At 50.1% G+C, this 27,342-nt stretch overlaps 1 protein-coding gene across 2 annotated transcripts in view; it reads left to right on the top strand.

The window, feature by feature from the left end:
- Nucleotides 1-27,342, top strand: part of RNF157 (ring finger protein 157) — an 80,784-nt gene that overhangs the window by 20,585 nt on the left and 32,857 nt on the right. For both annotated transcript variants that reach the window (XM_024206726.3, XM_024206725.3), the window contains exons 3-5: nucleotides 19,120-19,208; nucleotides 23,239-23,385; nucleotides 24,219-24,336. In XM_024206726.3, the coding sequence (XP_024062494.1) occupies nucleotides 19,120-19,208; nucleotides 23,239-23,385; nucleotides 24,219-24,336 (354 nt within the window). The remainder of the gene's footprint in view (nucleotides 1-19,119; nucleotides 19,209-23,238; nucleotides 23,386-24,218; nucleotides 24,337-27,342) is intronic.

Here is a 27,342-nt window from a genome sequence, read left to right as displayed (position 1 = left end):
TTTGGGTTCTTTGCATTGGGTGCTGTATTATTATTATTTTTATTTATTTATTTGTTGTTTGTATTATCATAGCACCCAGGTGCCCTAGTCGTAGCCCAGGACCCCACTGTGCTAGGTGCTGTACAAACACGGAACAAAGAGACGGCCCCAGACCCAGATAGCTTACAGTACTGTCTATTTTCATATAAGCACTTAACAAAATAATTATGGATTGGAAAGACTTTGCTTGCCTGCTGAATGAACCTATTTGGAGGAGGGAAAGCACTCCTGTGATGCTGCGCTCCATCACTTTGAGATGTCGGGATACCAGTGCCATGCAGCACCGAGGGAGTTAAGGGCTGCACAAGGATTTAGCTGTCTATTAAAATCAGTGAGAGTCCCACAGCTAAACCCCTTCCCCCCCCCCACATAAGAATGAAAATTCAGCCTTAATCCCAGTGTATTTTTTTTCCTCCAGCAGTGATTGCGAGAGAGCCTCCTGATTACAGTAAAAGCCTATAAACTGCCCACCATGCATGCTTCCTTGTAGCAGGGACCCTGACATCAGATAGCCTTTACAGCATCTGAGAGGGTAAACAAACAGCTTGGAAAGAATTAATGCTGCATTTCCCACTAAAGCAATGACATTGTTTGCTCTTAATTAATGATGGGCCTGAGCTGCAGAGCGTTGCTTTAGAGCCGCGTTTCTCCAAGGTTTCACGTGACTGGAGCTGGGGTTCTGGTTTGGCCCATTCTAGAGCTACTAGCTAGTCCCAACGTTTGACGTTAGGTGTGACCTTCCGTGAGGTTGTGTGGGATGTTTGGGTCAGTGAATTTGGTTCTTTCCGCTCTTAGGGTCAGAGAGTTCTTCGGTAGGACTTTCTCAGTGTACAGAGTATTGTCTCCCCAAACTCTTTGCAGAGCTCTTCTGAATGAATAGTTACAGCCTCTGAGCAGAAGGAAAAGAGATGCTCTGAGATGGGATTTTGAAATAAGATGGAGCAATACAGGAAGGCACTTCCTGGTAGCAGGAGATTCAGAGAAGAAGGGTCCTGCACGGAGAGTCTGTCTACACAGCCAAAGCTGTGCCTGGGCTAGTCTGTCTGAGCTAGCTTGAATCCAGCTAGCGCGGGTAATAGTAGCAACTCCGCCATCGCAGTGTGAGCTTCAGAATAGGCTGGCAAGCCAAGTACATACCAGGTCTATGTTGGGCTTGTACTGCCTGTGCTGAGCTGTCTTCGTTGCTATTGTTACCCAGGCTAGCTGGATTCAAGCTAGCGCAGGTAGACTAGCCCATGGTCAGCGTTTGGTGTGTAGGCAGACCCAGAACATGGCGAGACTGGGTGGTGGGACTGGGAGAGAAGCAAGGCATGTGAGAGGCAGGGCTCGTAGATGGGTTTTGGAGATGGGTTTGATTCTGTGTCTCAGCCACAAACTTCCAGTGTGACCTTGGGCCAGTCATTTAATCCCCCATCTGCACCATGGGGTCGATAATATTTCCCTAGGGGCGTCGGTAATTGGGAGGCCCGTGGAGGTTAGGGTGAGGATGCTCCTGAGACAGCTAGGACTGAACAAGGGTTTTAAAAACAGGGAGGGTGGTTTTGAACTGGATCCTGAAATGTATGGGGGGGGCGGCGTCGCAGAGTTCCTTTGTCCATGAAACCCGCAGTCCATCCAATGACCACAAGGACCGTTGCTTGTTCGGTTCACTACGATGACGTGCGCCCAATGGTATTGCCGACCATCATTGAGCAGCTCTGCCATTTTGCCGTTGAACGTGCTCCACGCCACCCAAGAAAGCCGGGCGCGGGGTGCATTCCTGCAGCCTTCCCCTTAAGGCTTTACAAATACCTTCCCTGGACCGGCTTACAGTAGAAATCCAGACATCACCTCCCCACCTGTGTTCTGGCAGCACTGTGGCAGATGTGGCTGATACCTAAATCCCGACCTATGCAAATTGGACTTTGGATTCAGGTTTGGGCGAGCAGAAGCCAAGGTGTTAAGCAGTATCTGTTGGACGCTCATGAACTCTTTCCAATACTGACAGGATAAATAGCTCATCCTTAACATGGAAGCAGGAAGGAGGCTAACAAAGAAGCCTGACAACTTGATGCAGATTAGTCTAGACAAGCTTTTGCTCCCCCTGCCGCCTTCTTTCCTTTGGTTCTGTGTGTCTGGATTTATTTATTTAAAGAACAGCCATGAAGTGTCTGGGATCCTCTCAGAAGCTGGAGTTTGCCGCGTTGCCGGTGAGCTCAGCAGAGCGTTAAATGTCAGCCACTGTTGGGAGCCTGCCGGACTTGGGAGACATTCATTGTGGGCAGTGTTGCGGGTGTGTGTGTGTTATGTGCTTTACGGAGGGAGTAAACCAAAGGTGAGTTGTCACGCTGGCCTATAGTGGGAGGAGCGGAGGGCACAGAAGAATCTCTAGGTCGGATGTTAGTGGGGACAAACCAATGTCAGGGGAGGAATTTGGGGGACAATAGTTGCTCTTTAAATGGTAAGTGAACGTACTTGGGGTTCTTGGAGAAATACCCAGGGCCATAACAAATGCCTACCTTGTGCACTGCATGGAGGCATCTGCTTTGACTGTGGCCCTATAGACTTTACTGTAGGGCCAGGAGGGGGAGACATCGGTGGTGGGAAGCCAGGTGTGGATATGTATGCAGACCCAGCCACCACCACGCTGTCGACCAGATGAAGCCATTGAAGCCAGCAGCCTTGCCAAGCTTGATGTTGGCCCAAGGGGTTGGGTGGGGAAAGGTGAAAAGCTGAGTGGGCTCTTTGCTGCCATCCTTATTGCCCCTCTGCGGAATACAGTGGAGTTACAGCAGGGCTCAACCAGGCCCACGAGCCAGAGAGAGAGATGGATAGGGAAGGAGGTGCCTTATCGGCAGCCTGCTGAGACTTTAAGGCCAGAAAGGACCATCATGATCATCTAGTCCAGTGGTTCTCAACCTGTGGCCCAATCAGCACACAGCTGCGGCCCATGTGACACCCTCAGGCAGTATATATATTGTGTGGCTGTGGCTCACATAACACACAGAGCGCTGCATGTGCGGCCCACACTTGTAAATAGGTTGAGAACCACTGATCTAATCTGACCTCCTGGAAATCGCAGGCCACAGAACCTCACCCACTCACTCCTGTAATAGCTCCATAACCTCTGGCTGAGATACTGAAGTCCTCAAATCTTGATTTAAAGACTTCAAGTTACAGAGAATCCACCATTTACTTTAGTTTAAACCTGCAAGTGATCCATTTCCCATGCTGCAGAGGAAGGTGAAAAACCCCAAGGTCTTTGCCAATCTGACCCCATGTAGTTGGTGCTTTGCTAGTCTTGTCATTAGCCAATAGGGTGATAGGGAAGTTGAGATCAGTCAATGAGGTCTTACTGTAATTAACTATAGACTAAGAAAGCGCTGAACTGGAAATCTAAGGAGGCAGAGATCACGTGTGCAAAATAGGAAATATATTGTTAATGGAGATGTGCAACAGTTTTGCAGTAAAACTGAGACCAGTCAAAATGTGCCTGTGTCTGCGTTTCACTGCAGAGTCAGAAACGGGTCTATTTTTGTACATGCAAAACATTTATTGAAGGTTTTGTATGATTTTTCTTTGATGGTCGCCTGTTTCGGGAGGCTATTTCTGGGACCAAAAAATAAAATAAAAATAGGCAAAGTTTTGAGTGAAGTTGTGCTCTCGTTAGCAGAAGTGGCTTTGAAAATAATAATTTAAAAAACCCTCTGAAAAGATGCAAATATTTGACATGCAAATGCAGGATGTAAAATTTCATGAAAAGTCCAACTGTTCTGTGTGTGAAACTGCGAACACTTTCACAAAGCAACTCTTCCACAAAACTTCCTCATTTCATCCACTCCAAAGTGCTAGCATCCTTCCTGTTCTGAAGAATGCCTCTGAAATTCACAATTGCTGGACAAATCACTGTCCAGTTCTCTTTAGCATTAGCCCTTCAGCTGGGAGAATGGCGACTCCATCTCACAATACATAGGAGAGAACAATATAACTTGCAGAGATCGGCCCAAACCAAAGCCCGCTCCAGATCTGAACTTTGCTGGCACTTGTCTCCTACAATGGGTTGACCTGAACACCCCTGGAATCACAGAGATTTCACATCCAGAGCTGAATTTTGTGGCTCAGGTCCAGCTCAGTTGAGATGGGACTTTAACCCTTTATCACAGCTCTGTCTATTCTGCGTGTTCCCAATATATGCAAGGGTATGTCTACACTGCAATCAGAGGTGTGACTGCAGCACGTGTAGACACACCTGATCTAGCTTTGATCTAGTTGGCTTGAATGACAGCAATGAAGCTGTGGCAGCACGGGCTAGCTACTCAAATATATACCCAGGGTCCCTTGTAGAGCCCATGCACAAGGGCTTGTACATCCCATAATACTCACAGCTATTGTGATTCGAGCCAGCTTGGGTATGTCTACACATGCTGCAGTCGCATCTTCAATTGCAGTGGAAACGTGCCAATGCTAGAAAACAACATCACAGCAGCTTTCTCTCGCTCCAATTCTATACGTGACATTGGTTCCCATTTTCTCCTTTTTGTGATGTGGACTGTGCCTGACTGCACTGGCCCAATAGCGCGCGATGACTCCTTGACGGGAGACGGAAGCTAATAAAGACTGGAAATGTGCTTCCCTGCTTGGAGAATGCAGCTCTCGCTTTCTCTGTGCATTGAAGACGTAAAGAAAATCCTGGGGCAGCTGCCATCTGCCAGGCATTGCTTTACCATTTGTGTTCCCGCATGCCCTCTGTTTATGTACTTGCTAATCAGACCATTCTTGCCAGCAGGAAATTCGGGCCAGATAATTGCTCACTCGCCTACAAAAAAGCCCACTTGGTGTCATTTGTCAGCGCCTCGCTCGTTGCAGCGTTTTGCCTCGGCGCTGCCCGAGGGTTTCAGATGGGGTTTCTCTTCTCAATGGCTTTGCATGGGTCCCATCAGCAGCGCTAACCATCCAAGCTTTGTCCTTACAGCTGTGCATGGCGTGGCAAGTTGTCACCTGTCTCTGTGCCCAGGCGTTCTGTGTGCCAGTACGAGCAATGTTTGCTGGATCTTCCCTCACGGCTATCCACTTTGAATCCAGTGCAAGAAATCCTGCAGATCACTGTTCTACCTGCAGATCAGATAGTCTTGGAGTAAGCACCCTCCTCTGAACAGAATATGCCCACTCTGTATATGGTCCAATTCTCCCCCATTTCTAGGGGTTTGGCTTTTTTGGTAACTCATCTAACACCACTAGACAAAACTCAGCCTAAGCTTTCCTCGCAAGCTTGGCTGGTCGTAGGTTTTTCCATGCATGGCCTCTCTGTCCATAACCTTAGCTCCTACCTAGAGAGACATTCTAACCCTCTCATGTCCTGACTGCGGTTAACAAGATTCATCAGCGAACGATTCAGCAGGGAAGAGGTTGGATAGGGCCTGGACTGGGATTTGGGAGACCTGCGTTTGATCCCTGGCTCTGCCACAGACTCCCTGCGGAACTTCCGGCAAGTCAGTTCATCCACCTGGTGCCTCAGTTCTTCATCTGTAAAATGGGAATAACATGTCCTTCTCGCACAGGGTGGTGTGAGAATAAAATTCATGCATGACTTGGAGACTCTGGGATGCTACAGTGATGCCGGCATTCCAGGTCCCTGGCTAGATAGCAGTAATTCTTTGCAGGGTCCTCTGCACCAACATCAGGATGGCTCTGGAGAGGAGCACTGCACCCCTAAGCAGAGTCATAGATTCTAAGGCCAGAAGGGACCACTGAGATCATCTAGGCTGACCTGTACAGCACAGACCAGAGAACTTCCCCCAAATTCCTGGGGCGTGTCTTTTAGCAAAACATCTAGTCTTGATTTAAAAATTGTCAGTGATGGAGAATCCACCCCCCCCCCTTGGTAAATTGGTCTAGTGGTTAATTACTCTCACTGTTAAAACATTTATGCCTCATTTCCCGTCTGAACTTGCTGTTTGTGAACTTGTGTTAGACCCTTCTCTGCTGGATTGAAGAGCCCATTATTAAATATTTGTTCCCTATGTAGGTGGTATGGACTGTACTCAAGTTACCCCTTAACTTGCTCTTTGTTAAGCTAAATAGTGTGACTCGCGAGTGTTAGGGTCCGTCTATGTAGCAAAAGCTGGGCAAGCGCTAGCCTGACCGAGTGAGTTTGAATCCGGCTAGCAGTGAAGACAGCGCAGTGTGGGCAGTACCAGCCCAGCACAGGCTCTGGGTACGTAATGTCCTCCGCTCTCCAGCCTGCACTGCCATGTCTTCTCTGCTGTCATTACCCAGCACTAGCTGGGGGAGGCCAGCCCGTGCACAGCTGTGCTGTGTCCACAGACAGTCTGCCAGCCAGTTACACTTGGGCTACTACAGAATTTGCCTTTTGGTGGCTTGCTGGGCTACTGTGGTTGTCTTCCTCTAACAGGGCAAGTTAGGTACATTTCTGGCCAGGTGATCAAAAGATGCTGTTTCTTCTTATTAAGGAGACTTGTTACAAGTGAGGTGGAGGTAGGGTGACCAGACAGCAAGTGTGAAAAATCAGGACAGGGGGTGGGAGGTAATAGGAGCCTATATAAGAGAGAGACCCAAAAATCGTGACTGTCCCTATAAAATCGGGACATCTGGTCACCCTAGGTGGAGGGCAGTTGTCAGCTGAGGTCTCTCAAGTGGTGTGTGCAGGCCATGAAACTATACACTAGCTGAACGGATATTAAACCTACTGTCCTTGAAGCACAGTTCGTACTCCCATGGCATGCGTGTCCAGCTTAGACCAAGCCTGACTGTCCTCTAAACCATTTGACAAGCCATGGCCTACACTGGATAGGGATGTAGGGTCTAACCCGCAAGATGCCGAGTGTCTCCTGACAAGTGCTGAGTGCCCTCCATTCCCACTGGTGTCCATGGATGCTAGAAGACTGTAGCCATTGCGTCCCCACCTGTGTCCTTGCAGGGCTGTGGCTGCTTGTACGTGGTACCAAAGACCTGGTCTTTCCTGCTAGGGGTGAATTTAGCCCTTCCCTTCTGCTTTTCCACATCCCTTCTGCTTTTCCACATTTGTAACTTTGTACAACAGGCCCCTGAATGCTTCTTGCTGGGATGGGAGATCAATACCAATTTCCAGTGCTTGGTCCCTGCAACAGACTGTAGCGTGTAATAAACACGGGCCATTTGTGGGAGGGCAGAAAGGGCTGTAGAGATGGTGTTACTGTCCGTCAGCACAGAAGGAGGTGCTGGGCTGTAGCTGAAGTTCGACTGGCCAGATTCTGCTGGTACTTGGGTGTAGGTCGGAATAATAACTCCACTGACTTCAGAGCTAAATTATAAATAAATAATTAAATGGAGATATCCTATCTCCTAGAGCTGGAGGTCATTGAATCCAGCCCCCTGCCTTCACTAGCAGGACCAAGTACTGATTTTGCCCCAGATCCCTAAGTGGCCCCCCTCAAGGATTGAGCTCACCATCTTGAGTTTAACAGGCCAATGCTCAAACCACTGAGCTATCCCTTCCCCCTAGCTTCTGGCTCTGTGTGTCTCGACAAGTGGGCTTTTCTTCCTCCTTCTGTAGGATCTGACTGCCATCCAGGCTGCAAGAGGGACTGTCCTTTCTGTTTGTATGGGACGTGGCTATTCCGAGGTGTAAGGGGACGTGTCTTCAGAACAGGGCAGTAATAATACAGTGGCAGGACTGGAGCTGTGGGGTAGGGGTGGGATCGGGGGTGTCAGTGTGGACTCCTTTGGGTTCAGGCAGGGACAGTCTTACCTTTGATATAAAATTACTCCCTGGGATTACCCAGGGCTTAGAGCAGTGCTTGGGAGCATTACAGGACCCTGTATGCCTGCAGACTGGCAATTTATGGCGCTGTAGAGCGTCTCCAGGCTCCTTAGCTACATAGTTTCAAGGCATGGAGTCCTGGACTCTGTGTGAATGGATTCGGGCTCCTGGGTTACATGGACACCAGTTCAGGAAGCCTCATTTGTTAGGAAAGTGAGAAGCGCTGTCTCCTTCCCTGTCACTTCGCTTGTCCTAAAATGTCTGTCCCTGGCCCAGTGTAGAATGAACATGGAAGCTCTGATGGCCACTTCTGCCCTTTTCGAGTTCTCTCTGGATCTTTTGCATGAAGAAGGCGGATATTTACTCCCAAGCTTGCCCACTCTGCAGTGTTGCCAACTATTTGGTGCTTTTCTTAAAGGTCCGGCTGCAGGAGTCAGGTGATTTATGTGAGAATTTCAGCTTTCATTTAAAAAAAAACCCCAAAAGTGTCTGGCCCTCCTGCTGTCAGAGAAAGGTGTGACAATGAAGTGGGTATGCCCTAATGGGTGAGAAACCAGATGGCAATAAAAAGGACTCAAATTTTATTTTAAAAAAGTCTCATGATTTTTTTTTAGCTATCTCAGGATTTTTCAGTGCATGAGTTTCAGTACTGTGTATGCAGCATGGATCTTATCCTGTTTTGGATCTGATTCTGGGAGGGTTTCTTAGATTTGCACTGTTCAAATGCAACTGGGCTCGTATCAGGGACTGGATTTCAGTAAGCTGTCTCCTTCCAGCTACAGAATACACAGCAGCCTCCTTTACTACATTCTCAGAAAGGTAGGGGTTGGGGATGCTCCAAACTCCCCCGAGCTCTGTGGATTTTTCCAGAATCCAAACCCTGTTCCAAATTTTCTCAGTCTCCTCTTTGTACAACGGGTCAAAACCAAATCTCCTGCTCTAAATCCCCCTGAATTTGGTGTGGGGAGCTTCAGAATCTGAACATCGATCCAGACTTTGTAGCCTGGTTGGGCCCATCTCTGATGGCTACCAACTCAGTGTCTGTGTGTGTCTATGTTTGAATGCGACCCCATCCTCCAGAGTTGGCGTGTTCACAGCACACCTCGGCAGGCACACAGGGCCTCTTTCAAGTCAATGAAGCGAGGGGCTGAAACCAGCCCTGTGGCCTGGAATCATTCATCATGGGGCAGGTTTTCTGCTGTTCGGTTGAGGGAGATGTTCCATGTATCATGTCCTGAGAGAGGCTGAGCATGCACAATTCCCACTGAAATGAAGGGGATGGGAGTGGATAAGCATTGACATTGGCCCCCGTTAAACATCCGCAGCAGTAAAATAGATTGGGAGAGATGCACAGAATAGGTGTGCTCATGTGAGCGATTGTCTCTGAAGAACAGGTTCATCTTCTATAAAGATGTTTCAACAGCTCCTTAAATGCCGTGACTGCTCCTGCAGGAAGCTCCTGGGGATTTCGGGGGCTACTATACCCGCTCTGGTCAAAAGCTTCCCTGCCAATGAAGCTAATTACTAACGAATATCTGAGGGGCAAAGAAACTGTGCGTGACAAAGGCCCTGCTGAGACCAGCCCGGGGAACTGCATTAGCAACCACCCTGGAGGAAAGGTGACTCTCCAGAGACCTGCTAACCTGCTCCTCAGATCCAAACACACCTGTATGCTGGAGGAGTTTGGATCCAGAGCTGCGTTCTGGGGCTTGTGCCTGACTCTACAGCTAATAGGCCCTGGCATTATTTGAGTAACTATGTCAGGCTGATGTGGCAGCTCGTATTTGTTTAGAAAGCTGTCTTGACGGCATTAGAAATGTAACAGGCTCTCTCAGGTGTTGGTGAATCAGTCCTTACGAAAGGCATGCTGTACAAAGTAGGGAATGCAGACCACACAAAGCAATTGGAGTTACTCTAGGATTTGCTCTATGGGCCATGATCACATTGCACCAGGCAGGTTTTGCTGAAGTGCCTACCCTGAACCAGGGCTAGAGAGGAGTTTCCTCAAGGACTGCTCATGAAGGCGTTGAAACCAAGTGTACAACCCCAGTCACACGCTTGTTTCCGGTCCTGATCACCCACGTGCTTGTTGTTACGAGAAGGCTGTATTTAGCTACCATGTCCTCAGAGTAAAACTGACAACTTCTTCCAGACTCTGAAAGTTCACAGCTTTGTCTAGCGCTGGGTTGGCTTTTCAGATGTTACAAACGTTGATGTTTGTCTCGAAAGTCGCAGCTCTGTTATTTCGATGTGCTGACTAATTATGATACCGCATAACCAAACTGATTAAATAACCAGAGCTCCCTGCTGTTAGGACATGAGCCCCAATAGATTGGGGAGCACAAGAAGAAATGTTCTTTATCAAAAAGGAAAACAAGTCTAAGGTCCCCTCTCTCATTTGAAAAAGAAATTGCTTTGTGTAACAAATCCATGGTAATGCAGGTATTCTCTGTTGCCCTGTGCTGCATCTCATGACCACTTGGAACTTCATAGTGATGCAAGGGGTAGAACGGTGGTCCCACTCCCAAAGGACAGGCCCTTTCCACTTGAGCTAAAAGAGATCCTTCATTAGCTGTTAGTAGTATAGGGCCTGTGAAACAAAGTCAAGTGGTTCTGATAAGGGCTTGTCAAAAATCTTCCTTGAAATTGTTTTTTTAATGGAAACTTGGGTTTTTGACTGAACACACTTTTCTGTGTGACAAGTGGCTGCTCTCTGGAAAACGTTGATATGCTGGTTTTTGATATTTCTCTGAAAAATCTAGGATTTTCTGGGGAAAACGTTGACAAATGATCAAAATCTTCTGGAGGAAACCCCACTACTTTCCAACCGGGTCTAGTTCAGCTTCTATCTGATGCTAGCTAGACAGTGCCAGGAGCTAGTTCAGTGTGCTGTTAACTTACACTGCACACAGCCTTTTTAAAAAACTGGATCATTATTCGAGCTGGCCAGAAAATTTTGGGCAGAGCAGTTTTCCGTCAGAAAATGAAGTGTCATCAAAATCAAAATGTTGGGAGCCGTGCTGGTCATTGTGGGATAGCTACTCCGAGATCTGCGTGGCTGTAGTAATAGATGCAGAGTACAAACTGCATTTGAAATCACATCCCCAGTGCGGCCATACTGGGCTGACCTGCACCAGTACTGTCCCACTGGTTCACTCGCCAGTGGTTCACTTCTCTAGTCTAGATGCAGCTAATCTCCTGATTCCCGGACCTGTGCTTTAACCACTCTAAACAATGCTGCTTCTAACGTGGTTGAAATGGGTTTCTGTTGACTTAGACACCTACTGCTGCTTTGAGAGATCACCTAGTGTGCGTCAGGTGTAGCGTGGCTCCGGCGCTGCTCTCGGGGTTTCCTTGAGGCCGAGCCGTGAGAGAATTGAACAGCTGTCCAACAGCGCTGTTAAATTAACTGCGGAGCGCTCTTTCCATCCAGGGTGCCCAGAGACGTTTATATTAATAGCCGGGAAGTCAGGGGCAGCAATCATGCGGCACAAATTTCTCTCTTCTCTAGCGTTTTGTTCCAGATGAAATTAGCAGTACTGCAGGGTTTCCATTTAGTTCTCATGACTCATTAAAAAGCTCATTACCTCGAAGTTAATGATTCAGCAACCTTTTGCCTCCTTAAGGCTGTGGGGGGGGGGGGGGGGGGGGGGGGGGGGAATGGGAAGTTGTTTGAAATTAAAAAAAAAAAAAAAAGGTTTACGGACTTTGTCATTGGCTGGGAGCCTTGCAGTCTCATTGGCTCATGGGTGTCTGCGCTAAGTGCCTGAGTTCTGACACTTTATCACCTCAGACGAGATCTGAAGTCTCCGCTTCCCTATGATCAGCAAAATGGAACAAGCTTACAGAGGCAAATCATTTCCCGTCCTATAGAAAACTGTTCTCTAACAATCACCCCAACCTCTAGACATAGCTGCATTAGCACAGAGCTGATCTAATGCAACAGACTAAAGGACTGGATTCTGCTTTGTTACTGTGGTGACAATCGGGAAACTCCTGGAGATCAGTGACATTACATTGGTGGGAATCTTTTGTAAGTGTGGCCAGAAGCAGTCCCAGATGATATTGAGACTGTGGAGTTATGCAAGCTGTGAAACTTTAGTACTTACTCTTGTATACTGCACCTTCAGATTTTGGTGTAAGCCATCTTGTTCTGGAGTCGCTGTAGCCTGTTAGAGGAGATGCACACGCTATGCTCTCTCTCATGATGCCTCTTTGGCTATTCTTCTTCGGTGCAGGTGTAATCAAATTAGGCCTGAATAAAGACTGGGAGTGGATGGGTCACTACAAAAACTAATTTCCCTCTGCTGATACTCACACCTTCTTGTCAACTGTTAGAAATGGGCCACCTTGATTGCATTGGCCTCATTAGCACTACAGAAGTGATTTCCCCCCCCCCCCCCCCGTCCCTTGGTATTCACCCCTTCTTGTCAACAGTTGAGAATAGGCCACTTCCACTTTAATTGAATTGGCTTGTTAGCACTGACCCCCCACTTGGTAAGTCAACTCCCATCTTTTCATGTGCTGTGTATTTATACCTGCCTACTGTATTTTCCACTCCATGCATCTGATGAAGTGGGTTCTAGCCCACGAAAGCTTATGCCCAAATAAATTTGTTAGTCTCTAAGGTGCCACAAGGACTCCTCGTTGTTTTTTCAAAGAGTAGTTATCAATAGTTTGCTGTCAAACTGGGCGGGTGTATCTAGTGGGGTCCCACAGGGGTCAGTCCTGGGTCTGCTACTTTTCACTATCTTCATCAGTGACTTGGATAATGGAGTGGGGAGTACGCTTATAAAATTTGCAGATGATACCAAGCTGCAAGGGGGTGCAAGCACTTTGGAGGACAGGATTAAAATTCAAAACAACCGTGTCAAATTGGAGAATTGGTCTGAATTCAACAAGATGAAATTCAATAAAGATAAGTGCAAAGTGTGTGTGTGTGTGTGTGTGTATGTGTGAAGGAGAAATCAAATGCACAATTACAAAATGGGAAGTGAGTGGCTAGGTGGTAACACTGCTGAAAAGGATCCGGGGGTTATAGTGGATCACACTGAATATGCATCCGAAGAAGTGGGCTGTAGCCCACGAAAGCTTATGCTACAATAAATTTGTTAGTCTCGAAGGTGCCACAAGTACTCCTGTTTTTTTTTACACTGAATATGAGTGAACAGTGTGATGCAGTTGCAAAAAAAGGCTAATATCATTCTGGGGTGTGTTAACCGGAGTGTTGCAGTTGTGCTGCTGTCCTGGGCACTGGTGAGGCCTCAGCTGGAGACCTCTGTCCAGTTCTGGGCACCACGCTTTAGGACAGATGTGGACAAATTAGAGAGAATCCAGAGGAGAGCAACAGAAATGATAAAAGATTTAGAAAACCTGAGCTATGAGGAAAAGTTTTTTAAAAAACTGGGCATGGTTAATCTTGAGGAGAGAAGAGTGAGGGGGGACTTTGATAACAATCTTCAAGTATGTTAAAGGCTGTTCTGAAGAGGACAGGGATCAGTTGTTCTCCATGTCTGCTGAATATAGAACAAGGAGTCATGGGTTTAATCTGCAGCAAGGGAGGTCTAGGTTAGATATTAGGAAAAACGTTCTAACTCTAAGGGAAGTTAAGCTCTGGAATAGGCTTCCAAGAGATGCTGTGGAATCCCCCTCATTGGAGGCTTTTAAGAACAGGTTGGACAAACACCAGTCAGGGATGGTCTAGGTTTAGCACAGGGGGTGACTTCCCAAGGTCCAGGCCAGCCCTATATTTCTATGATTGCATGATCAAATTTGGAACCCCTCCACCCAGGAGGTGAAAGGAGCATTGCCGGACTTGAGGCCTCCATTTAGACACCCCCCTTTCATTGGATTACAGCTCTGGAGGATTCCAGGGCATGATGGATCCTTTGTTAGCAGGGAATGGTTTTGAATAGAAAAACATTTTTTGCGGGGGAGAGGGTTTGTTTTGGTTCTGATTTGCCATCTCCCAGCCTTGAACGTGTCCCGTTAAATGAAGCAAGAATCAAGTTTTCGGCCAAGCCTGACTCTTCATTCTTGTGGAACAGCAGCCTGCTATCCCAGCAAGGTTTGCCAAACAGCTCTAATGTCCCTTCTAAGGCCGCACCGTTAGAGCTTCGTGGCTTCAATCAAATTCTGCACCAGAAATCTTCTGTCCTCTTGGACTTGCTGTAGAGGGTCAGAGCCCTTTAGTCAGTTAAACCGTGTGGAAGAAGGTGGAACTCCACTGACTTCAGCTGGAGTTACGCCTGCTTCCAGCATAGCTGGATCTGTCCCATTATCTGTCCCAGTTATAAAAGGTGTCATGCCCGATTGCCGCTGTTGTGCGGCTGGTTTAAGGTAACAATGCAGTTTCACCACTCGGTGGCGCCAAAACGTTTCAAATAAGGAGGCTGTTTGCAGTGTCTGCCGGACCGTGGCCTGTGCACTAGGAGCGTTACTCAGGGTTGGTGTTTGAAGATCATGCCCTGCTGATTCCATTCATAACTTTAAACGTTCCCGGGGTGGTAGCGTGTCTGTGCAGAGGAAAAGCTTTCACAGCTCTCGGGCTTGGGATCCCACAGCTTTCTGGGAGTTTTGCCCGATTCCCACTGACTTACTTGCATTGAGAGTTGGGTGCCAACAAATGTACACTTGGAAAAGTCTCCCTGGAGTTCGCAGTCTGGCGCTCGCTGTTTGGAACTGGCAGTAAGTGGTTCTTGAGAAGAATTAAACTAATCCAACTGGAAGCTCTCTGGGGCGGGGACTCTCTCTTGTGTGTGCAATACCCTGCACTATGGAGCCCTCCTCCCTTATGGGGGCCTCTGAGCTCTGCCACAATAGAGTAGCAATTAGCAAAGAACAAGAAAGGCAACTCTAGCCACGTGTGTTCACTCCCACATGTGTTTTCCCAAGCATGCGTGTACCCTGAATATAGCACTTCTATTGCGGTGCAGGGAGCATCAGGCCCAGCCGGCGTGTTCAGCAGCTTCATCCGTGCGTGTCTGCGGCAGGTACCTGCCTGCTGTTTAGTGGTGCAGTTGCTGATGGAAGCTGAAAGGTGAATGTGGCGTGCGGTCTCCAGTTTCCTTTTGAACAGCCTCACAGTCGGAACAAACAAAGCTTTGTAAAAGCCACTCGCAGTATGGGAGACGGCATTGTCTGTCTTCTAGAACAAAGGAGAGAGTGCGTGTGAGAGACACAGAGAGAGAGATCAACTAATAGTGCAAATCTTTGAACTATCTGGGGGCTGATTCGGCTCTCACAGTGGAGTTACTCCTGATTTACACCAGCAGATGTGATCAGAATGGGCCCCGTTTTTTCCAAAGATTTCTTTTTTTAAGCCATGAATTTAAATAAACCCAGAACAACTGTCCGCGATGCTTTCAAAACCACCAAGAGCATCCCTGAGTCAAACTGTTCCGTTTGTGACTCCCGCCAGCGTTGGTCTATGGTGTTTCGATGCATATCTGAGTCTGCAGCCATAGATCTGTCTTCGCTGGAGAGAAAAGGATACATTGGAAACACCAAAAGAGCGAACGCAGGCTCTGTTAGCACCCAGGAAATGAGATTGGAATGTCACAGCTGCATGGCTCGCCCATGCATGGAGGATCTGCTAACTGGCAGCTGCCCTTGCTATGGGCAAAGCCTGGCTTTGCTCCCCCACAGGATACTAAATGAGTGTAAATTACACTCCTAGTGTGCCCTCACTGCGTGCCAGGGTGGTGCAGCTTACGCTGCTTTGCCCCCTTGATCTGTTTTTTGATTACACTTCTTTGCTGGCCTGGCTAGGAGAAGCTGTGGGAAGATTGTGCTATAAGACAGTTTTCTCCAGAGCTGCTGGGCTGCGCAGGGATGGGTGACCACCCAGAGGATGGTGCAGCGTGTGCCCAACTCTGCATCCAGCAAGTCCTGCAGAGGGGCCGGACAATGGCCTTGTGGAACCCTTGCACCTTTCGCGGCTTGCATGTGCCCCAAGGGGGGTGAGGAGGAGCGGACCTTGCAGGGGAGTGCATGGCAGAGCTGCCCCGGGAGAATACAATCGGCTGCCAAGACTCTAGCATCTCTAAGCCCCTCAGCATCTGGCATCGTTTCCACCCCAGTGGCCACTCCCTGGTGATCTCAGACCTAAAGGCTCTGCCCTGCCCCTGTGAACGGCAGCGAGCCTGAGCGCTCAGCTCATGCGCTCAAGGTCACCTCGACACAGGGTTGCAGTGCCTGCCATCCCCCAGGCATTGATCCTGTGTGACTCCGGGATGCCGCGGCCCCGGCCCTTCCTGAGTCAGACGCCCTCCCGAGGTGGGAGAGTACTTTGTCGCCACCTTTCAGTGCGGCTCCCGGAGATACCAAGTATCCCTCCCCATCTATCTCGGGAGCGCAGCTGGTTAAATGGGCAAATTTGTATTCATTCCATAGCAGCCAGGCAGAGACTGAGCTCTGTCCCCCTGATCCTCATCAGGGAGTGTGTTCTGTAGCATCAGCAGTCTAAAAATACCCACCATTAGCATGCTGGACACATTAGACTCCGGCAAAAGGCTGGCGGGGAGGAGAGCCAGGGGGAACAGGATCTCAAAGGTGCTTTATCTCCCCATCCAAAGGAGCTGGAAATCAAAGGCAGAAACCCCACTTCATGGAACCTTACGACCAAACCACCTGGCTGGTTTGCATGTAAAATCTCAATGCCGCGGTTTCCACGGCAGCCACATCGGAAATGTTTGCCAAAGCTTGGACAGCACTTGAATCCCTCCTACCAGATAGTTTAGGTTCCTGACTGGAATCCTACCAGGCACTCCATTCCCATAAGAACAGCCATACTGGGCCAGGCCAATGGTCCATCTAGCCCAGTGTCCTGTCTTCTGACAGTGGCCAGTGCCAGGTGCCCAGAGGGAATGAATAGAACAGGTAATCGTCAAGTGATCCATCCCGTCGCCCATTCCCAGCTTCTGGCAAACAGAGGCTAGGGACACCATCCCTGCCCATCCTGGCTAATAGCCATTGATGGACCTATCTTCCATGAACTTATCTAGTTCTTTTTTTTGAACCCTGTTATAGTCTTGGTCTTCACAACATCGGGCAGAGAACAAGCCTGAGAAATTTTCAACCCAAAGGGGGATTTTTCTGGAATGCTGTAAGTGTCTGAATAGAGCCGCAGCGTCTCCTCAGCAATAACTCTCAGCAGAGAACTCCAATCGCCCTGCTGGCTGGGAGAAATTTCCCAATCAGTCCAAAGACAAATAGGCCATTATTGGATGCCCCCAGGTGCAGTGGCATTGGATTGTCAGCCCTTAATGTCACTTTCAGGAGAGAGAACTCTGGCTGGTTTCTGATCTGTTACACCCATGTCAATCTGGAGTAACCCACTGACTTCTAGCCACAAGATGATGTTGCAATGCAGCCTTGAAGCCCCCAGTTGGTGAGAACGTGGTAAGGGAGGTTGAGTGGTGATGGAGGTCTCGCTCCCCCGCTACTTTCCTGGCCTTGCAGATGGTCAGGGTTCTGTTCTCCCAGGCCTGGCAGGCTGCCTGGAGGAAAGGCCATCCCCCCCTCCCGGTCTGGCTGGGCCGGTGTGAAAGGAGAACGTGCACGTGCATTGCAAAGAATTTGGTAGCTTCAATCAAAATCCTTAACCAAAGCCACCCTACAACTTGGTACCGACACCCAGAGCTGGGTGGGCTCTATCAGCTAGGTGGGCGGAGCCGTGTGTGGGAACCATGCACACTGCCCCTGCGCATGCTGTCCGGCTCTGGTCTGTGTTGTCAGTCACTTACTGTCATGAGCATGGGGAAAAATTAACCTGATTTGTAAAAACAAGCCCAGGCTCGGCCTTGCAGAGCTGGGGGGGCTGAGTGCTGCTGCGCAGATCCGGGTGTCGCATCAGGCAAGCGCACGACATGCTGCTGCTGCTGCTGCAGGCGTTTTGGAGAGGTCTGGCCCGCAGGGACCTGACCCGCCTCTGTCCAGCCACAGGAAACGAGCAGCCTTGTCTGCTCTGCGGCGGACGCTTGGAAGATGACCTGATGCAGGCTGGATCCTGCTGGGATCCATACCCAGGACTTTGTCCTCAGAGTAGCTGGACCCAGGGCTTCCGCAAGAGTTCCAGGTGCTCAGTGTGTCTCCGGGTGAGGCCCTAGGTGTGGATGCTGGGGACTCGTGCACCCAAATTCCCCATCTACGTGGCTGTTCCCTAAAAGGGCCTCAGGAGCTCAGTTGATAGCACCCTTGGTATCAGGCCGATTCCGAGGATGTTTTGCGTGAAAGTCCTGTGCCAGCCCCGTGTCAAGGTGGTGGGAAACTGCACTGTCCCACTGGGCAGTGTTCAGGATCAGGCCTGGGAAGTCCCAGTCTGTTTCATAAGAGACTAGGGCAGCAGAGAGGCAGCTGCTGAAACCACCAGCGTAAGGATGCGCTCCCCATGCAGTGGTGTGAGTTGAGGGCGTGCCCTGTGCTTCACCGTGGGCACAAATGGGATGCTTTCTCTGCGCTAGACTGGAGACACGGCTGGGACCTAGGCACATACGAGACATTGCTAGGCTCCTCCGTTGGCAGTGCTGTGCAGCGGGGAATAGCCCCGTGCACCATCTCTTCCTGAGCAACAGCTCGTCACGGTGCCGGCGCAGGCTTCGGCTTCTAACCTGCTCTGCCTTTCCCAGCAGGGAACCTCGATCCCTGGGCCGCGCATCGTGCTTACCTTGAAACCTGCACGGCTCCGAAAAGCAGCCCCGGGGGAGAATTACTGAGCCAGGGCCCCAACCTGCAAGGCGCTGAGCATCTGCCGTCCTCATGGAAGTCAGGGGGAATTGAGGGTGCTCTGCACCGAGGCAGGATCAGACTCCCTGGGCCAGATCCTCAGCTGAGGCAACTCAGTCTAGTTCCCTTGACATCAGTGGAGCCATGGGAATTGATTGGGTCCCCACTTTGCACAGGCTGGGTGGCATGGAGCTAGTATTGGATCCCTGCTTGGCACAGGGTGGGAGGAGTCTGGGGATTATATTCCCACTTAACACGATGTGGGGACGTTTCGGGGTAGTATTGGGTCACTGCTTTGCTTGGGATCAGGGAGTGGGTCGTCCTGGGTCCCGTTCCTCCGCGGCTGAACAGCTTTCTGTGGGACGATCTGGCTTGCGTGGAGGAGTGCTGCCGGTGCTGGCGATTTCGTCAGCGGTCTCGTGCTCGGTGGTGCTGTTCTGCGAATCTCGGCTTCCGGGTAAAAGTGACAAAGCAGGTGTCTGGGCCTTGGGGCTAGGGCGAAAACTGGAAAACGTGACCCTGGAAGTCTCAACAACCAAAAAGCAAACAGAAAGCCCCAGCACGTGTTACTGTTCTTGTACAAATCTCTGTTTCAATGTTCTCTCTTTTCACCCTAGTTTCCTTACGCGGCCCCACCCCCCCAGGAGCCAGTGAAGACACTCAGGAGTTTAATCAACATCCGCAAGGACACTCTGCGCCTAGTCAAGTAAGTTCCTGTTTGCAGCAGTAGGAGTTCGCGTGGTCTGGCTGGGAACCCCGCTCCAGCTTGCAGCATCCCAATGGCTTAACCAGTTAGGTACCTGCATCAGCTGAGCAGTGACGAATCCACCCATGAGGTAACGTCCCGAACCGCCTCCAGAGGGAGCTCTACACCTACCCGTGTGTCTGGGTTAAAGCAAGGTGCATGGCTCTGGGCTGGCTGGGAGGGGATTTGGGATTGCGAGGAAGGGATCTAGCGGGACTGGGCCCTGAATGGAAGGAATAAGGGGTGCCCAGAATCCCGTCTACACCTGGTTGGCGAGGGGAAGCTCATGAGTAGATGCTGGAGTGGAGGAGTCAGCTCCCCTCTGGCACGGTGTGCTGAGAGCCACCCGTCAGTCGGCATACCAAGAGGACTAAGCATGATTTTAGTGAAGCCACTGATGAATGGTGGCGCCACGAGGCGGCGTCCCACGGAGAAGCCCCGCCCCCACTCCTGTTATTGGACAGATGGCTCGCCTCTTGGATTTTCACCTTCCTAGCTGATCTGCAGGGTCATTAGAGGTGACAGCAGGAGCCAGACCAAGCTAATCCCTCTCCCACTGCCAGGTCTGGAACCAGCAATCAGAGCCAAATGCAATGCAGCAGTGCAGAGTTCAGGCCTGGTGGGGAGAAGTGACCTAGGAAAGCCAGTGCAGAGGCGAGGCCGCTGACCAGCCACTCTCTAACCTGCCTCCCTTGCTGGGACACACTGCAACCGTTCTTTCTCTTTGCCCTTCTCTCCCTGCGTCTCTCAATTCTGATCCCCTTCCTGCTTTCCCTCGGGCCTAGAGTCCTGAGGAGGAGGAGGGAATTGTGCAAAAATGTGCCTACGCCATTGCCCTGCGCAAATGAACAGCGAGGGGCCCGAGAGCCCCATGACACCATCCTGTGGGCGTGCAGTGATTGCATGGGACGTGCGCGTTCAGTACCCACCTTGGACAGAGGCTGGGTGTTCGTGAAGTGCTTAGAGAGCCTCAGATGGCTGACGAGGGGGAGTGGGAATCGGAAAGGGGGGCAAGTGTGATTTTGTTCCATGTAGTAGAAACTGTCTCCAAGCTGCGGCTCTGTGCTGAGCACTGGGATCTCCCCTGTAGCTGCGTGGCCAATCAGCAGCCGCGTTGGAGACTGGCTTGCAGGTGACCTCCCAGGGTGATGAGCAACCGCAAGGGGTGAGGTGGGTTTGAATTCACATGGGCAGTAACGTACCGGGGGATTCTCGGGGCTGCATCGTGCAGAAGGGAGTGCCCGGCTAGGAGCGTCAGACGAAGGGCGGCTACTTCTCCCCTCTTCTTAAAAAAACCCGAGGGAGAGAAAATGGGGGAGTGAAGCCTGAGGGTGGGAGGGAAGGAAAAGAGAAGAGGGGAGAAGGAGGGAAATGGGAGTGATCAGGTGACACCATTGGCGTGAGTTCATGGATTCTTCTCTGCTGTCTGCCTGTGGTGCTCCTTAGGGGAGCGTGTGTCTGGGCCAGGAGATGAACATCTGCGAGAAAGAAAAGGTGAAGGTGGGGTTGGAGAGTGGGGGCCAAGCCTGAGTGGGCAGTGGGGCGGCCAGTGCTGCTTGTGCCCTTGCTACTGCTGCACTGGGGATTGCGGCTCCGACTCCCACTGCAGCCAAAGGGGGCGTGTGTGGAGGGGCTGCACGTGCCCAGGAGGAAGTTAAAGCCCTGGCGAAGCTGCTGCCCCGAGCATTACTGGAGGCTCAGCTTAAAGTGGACTGTGGCAAGGTTAGCATGGGAAATGTTCTGCTCCCACCAGGCCGGGAATTTGGGGGGGTCTAAGCAGGACAGTCCTGCAAAACCCTTGACTGTCGGGAGATACGAACCTGTGACTTCCCAAAAGCTGAGTGGAGATGGGTTAAAGGTGGAACTGACACTTCACGGCACCAGCTTTTTGTCTCTTCCAAACTTGTTTTTCTCTTGCATCCTCCACATTCCCAGCGCGCACGAGTCACTCGTGCAGATCGCTAACCTGCTGGGCAAACAAAGGGAGTTCTGGAACATTCTGTACCCTGTCCATGGATTACGTGGAATTTACTGCTGCCTTTGCAGTTATTGTTCCAAATGGCTTTATTAGAAGGAAGGGTAGGAATGGGGTCTAGTGATTAAAGCAGAGGTAAAGGAGTGAGACTTGGGTTCTGGGCTCAGTTCTGCCACTGACTCATTGCGTGACCTTGGGCAAGTGATTTCTCCTTTTTTGCCCCTCAGCTTTGCTCTCTGTTCATTGGGGGGTGATGATATTTATCTACCACACCAGGGCATGGAGAGGCTTTAGTCCATCAGCGCTTGGCAGGTGCTTTGAGAGCTGAGGATGGAAGGCGCTAGAAAAGGCTCAGAAGGGTGGCTGCCATTTGTCGATGGAGTCTCAGAGCGGTGGCAGAGTTAATATTCGGACATCTCGGGTTTTATAGAGCGTCCCTGATCGAGAGCTGTTGCAGCTGGGAAAAGTGGGCACCTCCAACTTGGCCTCAGTTGCTCCCCCCAGAGGCTAAACTGCAAATCTCAACTAAAGAATGTTGGACGCTCTTTGTACAATGCGGAGTTTGGCACAAAACTGGACTCTAAATGCCGTCCAGCATCTAGAGTGTACTGCTTCTCTCCTGCCGGGCGCATTTGCCTATTCATCTGTGGACTGCCTCCTGCGCTGCTGCCTTTTACATCTCTGGCTGGCCCAGCCCCTGGGATAACTTTCCTCCCAGCAGCACATACGCCCAGGCATGGAGGCAGAGCCATTCAGAATGAACAGAGGCTGAGCTTGCTCTTGGAATGCAAATGTGGGTTTCGTTGCAGTGAACAATGCCAGGGTTTATAGCACCGGCTCCGGAGAGCGCACACAATCCCCGAGGAGGGGAAACAGACCAGACAAATCCAGTGAGTCGCTACTTTGCCCTTTCATCCCGAACAGTGCAACACAAGCGTTCTCCTCATGACATTGGGCCAGGGGGTGGTCTCATTTACACCGATGTACATCTGGAGTGACTCTGATGGTTCAGATTTACATTTGAGTCACCCTCCAATCGGAGCACTGCCCGTGGCACCTTTTATCTATCTGTCACGTCCCTGGCCCCAGTCACCGGAGCCTCTGAGCGCTTCTCGAGCGTTAATGGATTTAGCCCCACAACGCCATTGGGAGCTTGGGCAGGGCTGTTACCCTTGTTGTAACATGGGGATCTGAGGCATGGAGAGGTTACAAGAATTGCCCCAGGTCACACAGGAAGTCAGTGGGGGAGCAGGGGGTTGAATTCAGGTTTCTGGACCACTTTGCCATCCATCCATCTTCCTCTATTGTCCTCTGTACTGAGCAGAACGGAAAGGGCAGGCCAGACTCCAGCTTCCATTAATGAGGAGTCGCCCTTCCTTACCCCTAGGGCCTGAGCCTCCTTTCTCCCAGGAGCCAAGCCCTTCCCTCTGCCGGGTCACTCTTTGCTAAAGCTACTGATCTGGGTCTCCTACGAATTGCCCAGTATGACTTGAAAGACTCCAGCTGTTTGCTCTCTATGGGGCTTCTATGCACGGCCCTTGGATCCAGCCCAAAGCTCAGAAAAGCCTCGGATTTTAAGCTGATTTTCCCCCACCCCACCCCCACCCCCACCCCCACCCCCAAAAAGCTTCTTGCCCTCGCTTGCTGGGCAGCGTCAGGCCTCGCACTGGCCGAGGCATGGGGGATGGGACAGAAGCGGATTCTTGTTGTCGGGTGGTTGGATTTATACAATCGCTGGCAGTAATGTTGTTACACAGGACTGGGGACCACTTCATCCCCCTGGCAGCCTTTTAGTTGCTGGTGTCTGCTCTTCTTGGACATGGCTGGGGTTTGTTGTCTGGCCAGTGCCGGTCCTTGGATGCAGCTCCGTCACATATTGGCTTTTCCAGAGGGAAGGGGATGGAATCTCTAGTTTTTCCCCAGAGTAGTTACATTGTGCTCCAGAGCCTTTCACGGGGGGCGTTTAACGGGCTTCTGGATCTGGGGTAAGTTCTGTCTCCCTCTGTGATTTGCCAGGTGCACGGAGGAAGTGAAGACCCCTGGCGAGGAAGTCAGTAAAGCAAAGGTCCACTACAACGTGGAGTTCACCTTTGACACCGACGCGCGAGTGGCCATCACCCTTTATTACCAGGCTACCGAAGAATTCCAGAACGGAGTAGCCAGGTGAGAAGAGTGCAGGAGGTTCCGGGGGAGGCATTTCCTCCATAAACCAGGGGGGCTGAGGAGTGGGGCTTTCCCCCGGCCCTTGGCTAGTACGGCTTCCCGTAGAGCCAGGCCTGAGCACAGCTCTCCCTCTGTTACTGCCCGGGAGGATTGTTGCTCCAGGGAGCGAGAAGCCCAGTGCACTGGGACAGCTCTGCCAGAGACGGTTCCCAGTACAGCTTGTTCAGTTTTGCTGCCGTTGAAGATTAGAGGTGGGCTCCCCACACTCCTCAGCCCAGGTGTCAAGGCCTGTCCCAGACCATGGCCTCCCCCAGGAGTCCTGGCCAGCCCAGCGCCCCCCGAGGCTTTATTTCTCTCCAGTGAGTTGAGAGTCCTAGACTGCCTGAGTCTCATCTCGTCCCGCTTCCACTTCTATGCGGAGGGCACCCGAGAGAAAGGAGTATGGGCTCAGAGATGTTCCTTTGCTGGGCTTCCCCTTACACAAGGCTGAGGTGTGCTAAGCAGGTGGCCCCCTGCAGGACCGTTAGGCCTTGACAGAGTGTCCCCACCTTGCCAAGGGGAGTGGCCACATGTTGATCTCTCCCCATCCTGGATGGCTGGTGGGACATCAAAACATGCCTGAAATACCTTTTGACCCTCAACTACCAGCCTTCAGCCACCTTGGATAGGGACTGATGGGACCAAACCCAGGTTTCTCACAGAAGACCTGGGAGGAGGCGGCTCCTGTCTCTGCTCTTCGGGAGCGCTCCTCGCTGGGGTGAGCCGATGCACTGCGGAAAGGATAGTGAGAATGCAAAGCCTGGGCACTAACTCTGTCACCCTCTGATTGGCAGCTACCTCTCCAAAGACACCAGCTTGCAGTCAGAGACGGTCCATTACAAACGAGGGGTGTGCCAGCAGTTCTGCGTCCCCTCCCACACCGTCGATCCTTCCGAATGGGCAGAAGAGGAGGTAAGCCAGCCCGGCAAGAAGCCACGAGATGGCAGTTTGTAAGCTCTTCTCGGTCAGACACACTTGCCGAGGTCTGGGCTGCCCCTGTGGGTAACTCCCAGCCGTTGGCATGTACTCTGTGGTTTGGAACAGCTCCTGGGCCGTGGCAGCAGAGTGCATGCAACTGAATGGGACGTGGGTGGCAGTGGCATGTTGGGAGCCAGCACAAGGTTCATCACTAAGTAAAGAGAGGAGGAAGCTGGAAAGCAAGTCACAAAAGTCTGAGGGACCAGTGCTAGTGATGAACCAGTGTCTGGGAATCACTGATCAATAGCATTGATTTAAAATAAACAAGCTAAAGCAGGGTCATGTGGAGCCCTTCAAAGCTGCTGAACCCTGGAGAGGTAAGGAGAGCGTTCTCCAAAGCTGTAGAGCTGCATGGCTCCGCTCCATTAGAGTCTGAAACTGGGATCATGTGTCCTTTGTTTTCAGCGTGGATAGAATCTGATTTTTTAGAGAGAGATGCATCACCTCTTGAGCTGCAGAGGTATCAAAGTGCCTTGCAGCCATATAGTCGTCCTTCTGTTGCTTGTGCGGCACCTCCATTACCGGAGGTTTGCAATCATGGTAGCCCGTTCTGAACAATCCTCTGCTAATCTCTTTGCAGATGGATAGTCCTTTTGATCCTCTCAGGATACCACATCGTCCATCCACGGTCATCTTTTTTTCTGCCTCCAATTCTTCTGCCATCGACTTTCCCTGCTGGTGCCTGCAAACATAGGTTGCCTGCTAAATCTCTTAAAATGTGCCCTGCAAATCAAATGTTTATTTTCATAAGATCTCTGGCTAGTGTTTGCTGAGTTCCAAGCATCTCCAATACTTTTAGTTGGTTACGTGGTCTATCGGTGATATTTTCAAAATTCTGTAATACCAAGATTGGAAGGATTCTAGTTTCTTTCTTATCAATTGTTTGGATGTCCATGTTTCACAGCCATAATTTAATGCATCAAATGTAAGTTAAGAGTCAGAATTCAGTCTTCAAGTTTATGTCCCTGCTCATCTTATGTTTATTCTTCCAGAATGCCTCTTCCACTCTTGCTATTCTGGTGCTAACTTCAATATCCAATCTTCTGTCTTCTGTAATGATGCTTCTTAAGTAGCAATAATTTCTCACTTGCTGTACAACTGTGTCATTCACTGGCCTCATGCATGTTTTCCCAGGATCCTTGCATACGACCCTAGTTTTTTGTCTTGTCCATGTTCAACTCTAGATCATAATCTTTGTCATCTTCATATATAATTGCCACTAATTTCATCAAACTTTCTTCTGAATCAACAGCAGTGTGTCGTCTGCATAGCAAATACTATTTACCTGTTTTCCTTCTCTTTCTTAGATTAATTTAATCAAACACTCACTATAAATGTTGAGTAAAGTTGCTATAACAACCTTGTCTTACTCCTCTCTTGATCTCTATTCGATTTTCATTTCCATCTCCCATTATAATTGCTTTCTGATTCCCGTATCATTGTTTTATTACTTGGAGTTCATATCTGTCAGTCCCCACAAATCTTCATATGTTGAGCAATTTGTAGTGGTAGGTGCTGTCACATGCTTTTTGGAAGTCAATGAAACAAGTATACTGTTTTCCCAATTTCAGCCGGTCTTTCTAATGTCCGCTTCATGTCCCTAATAGTGTTTATCATGCTTTTTCCACATTTGAAGCCGTTATTTCTTTCACTTATTTCCTCATCAATCTTTCCTTGTACTTGGCCTTGAACAACTCACAAAAGTATCTTAGAGGCATGAGACAGTAGGCTGACTGTTCTGTAGGCTTTACAATCTATGGCGGCGGTCTTTGGGGGGATTTGGGTACACAGTGATGTTGTAAAAAGCAACAAAGAGTCTTGTGGCACCTTATAGACAGACGTATTGGAGCATAAGCTTTCGTGGGTGAATACCCACTTCGTCAGACGCATGTGGTGATGTTGTGAAGACTTCTGGCAATTCTCCTGCCTGACACATTTCTCCTTACCTCTGACAGGGCTTTCAAGCCTTTGTCCCCGATGCTTTTTAACAATTCAGCCAGTATTCCATCACAACCTAGTGCTTTTCCACATGCTGCCGTGATTTCTTCATCCATTATTGGCAGATAGTCATAGTCAGATCTAACAGGGAAGAGGCCTGGGCCAAAATGCAGAGGTAATGAGCAAGGGTCAGCCAACGAGGTTTCAAGAAACCTGTGCCACAGAGGGGTGGAAAACAACCCACTCTTCATTCTATGAAGCTCAAAACAAATAGTAAAAAAACAGGGGACCTTTAACAATACATGGAACTGAAAAAGACCCTGAAAACATTCCAAGCATCAGCAACTGTACCCCATAAAGGAGAGAGCAGAATTAGCTCTGTGGGTGGAATCCTGTCTTTCTCACCCTAGAGAAAGGGTCAATGCCTAGATGCTACAGTGACTGGTGCTGTATGACTAAGAGAGGCTTTTTAACTCCTTCGCTCCTATGCACCAGAAAAGTAGCATGGTCTGGTACGTTCTGTTCATGGTCCTTGTTAGAATATGGTGGGGGTGGGGGAGGAGGGACTTGTGTTATGGGGTTAACTAAACTGGTTTGCATGTGGTTAAGCAGTGACAGATTTGTAGTTGCATAGAGCTACTGAGTAAACTTCAGTGCTTTACGTGAAACTGAGGGTCCTTCACATCCCGGGGCCTGGGATGTACCAAGATGTAATGGCACCATAGCAGCGTGAGAGCTGTGAGGAGCTGAGAGCCGTGAGGTGCTTATTTCTGTGCGTCCGTGTCTTACACCTTCACTGCAGAGAAACATCCCTGGGCACTTCTTAAGGGTGTCAAGTATCAGAGGGGGTAGCCGTGTTAGTCTGGATCTGTAAAAAGCAACAGAGAGTCCTGTGGCACCTTTAAGGCCTTGGCTACACTGGCAATTCACAGCGCTGCACTTGCTGCGCTCAGGGGTGTGAAAAAACACCCCCCCGAGCGCAGCGAGTGCAGCGCTGTAAAG

The sequence above is a fragment of the Terrapene carolina genome, unplaced genomic scaffold (assembly GCF_002925995.2).
Source record: "Terrapene carolina triunguis isolate 2854851 unplaced genomic scaffold, T_m_triunguis-2.0 Scaffold192, whole genome shotgun sequence".
NCBI classification, from domain to species: domain Eukaryota; kingdom Metazoa; phylum Chordata; order Testudines; family Emydidae; genus Terrapene; species Terrapene triunguis.
The sequence above is the reverse complement of the archived record's forward strand: the minus strand, read 5'-3'. Positions and strand labels throughout refer to the sequence as shown.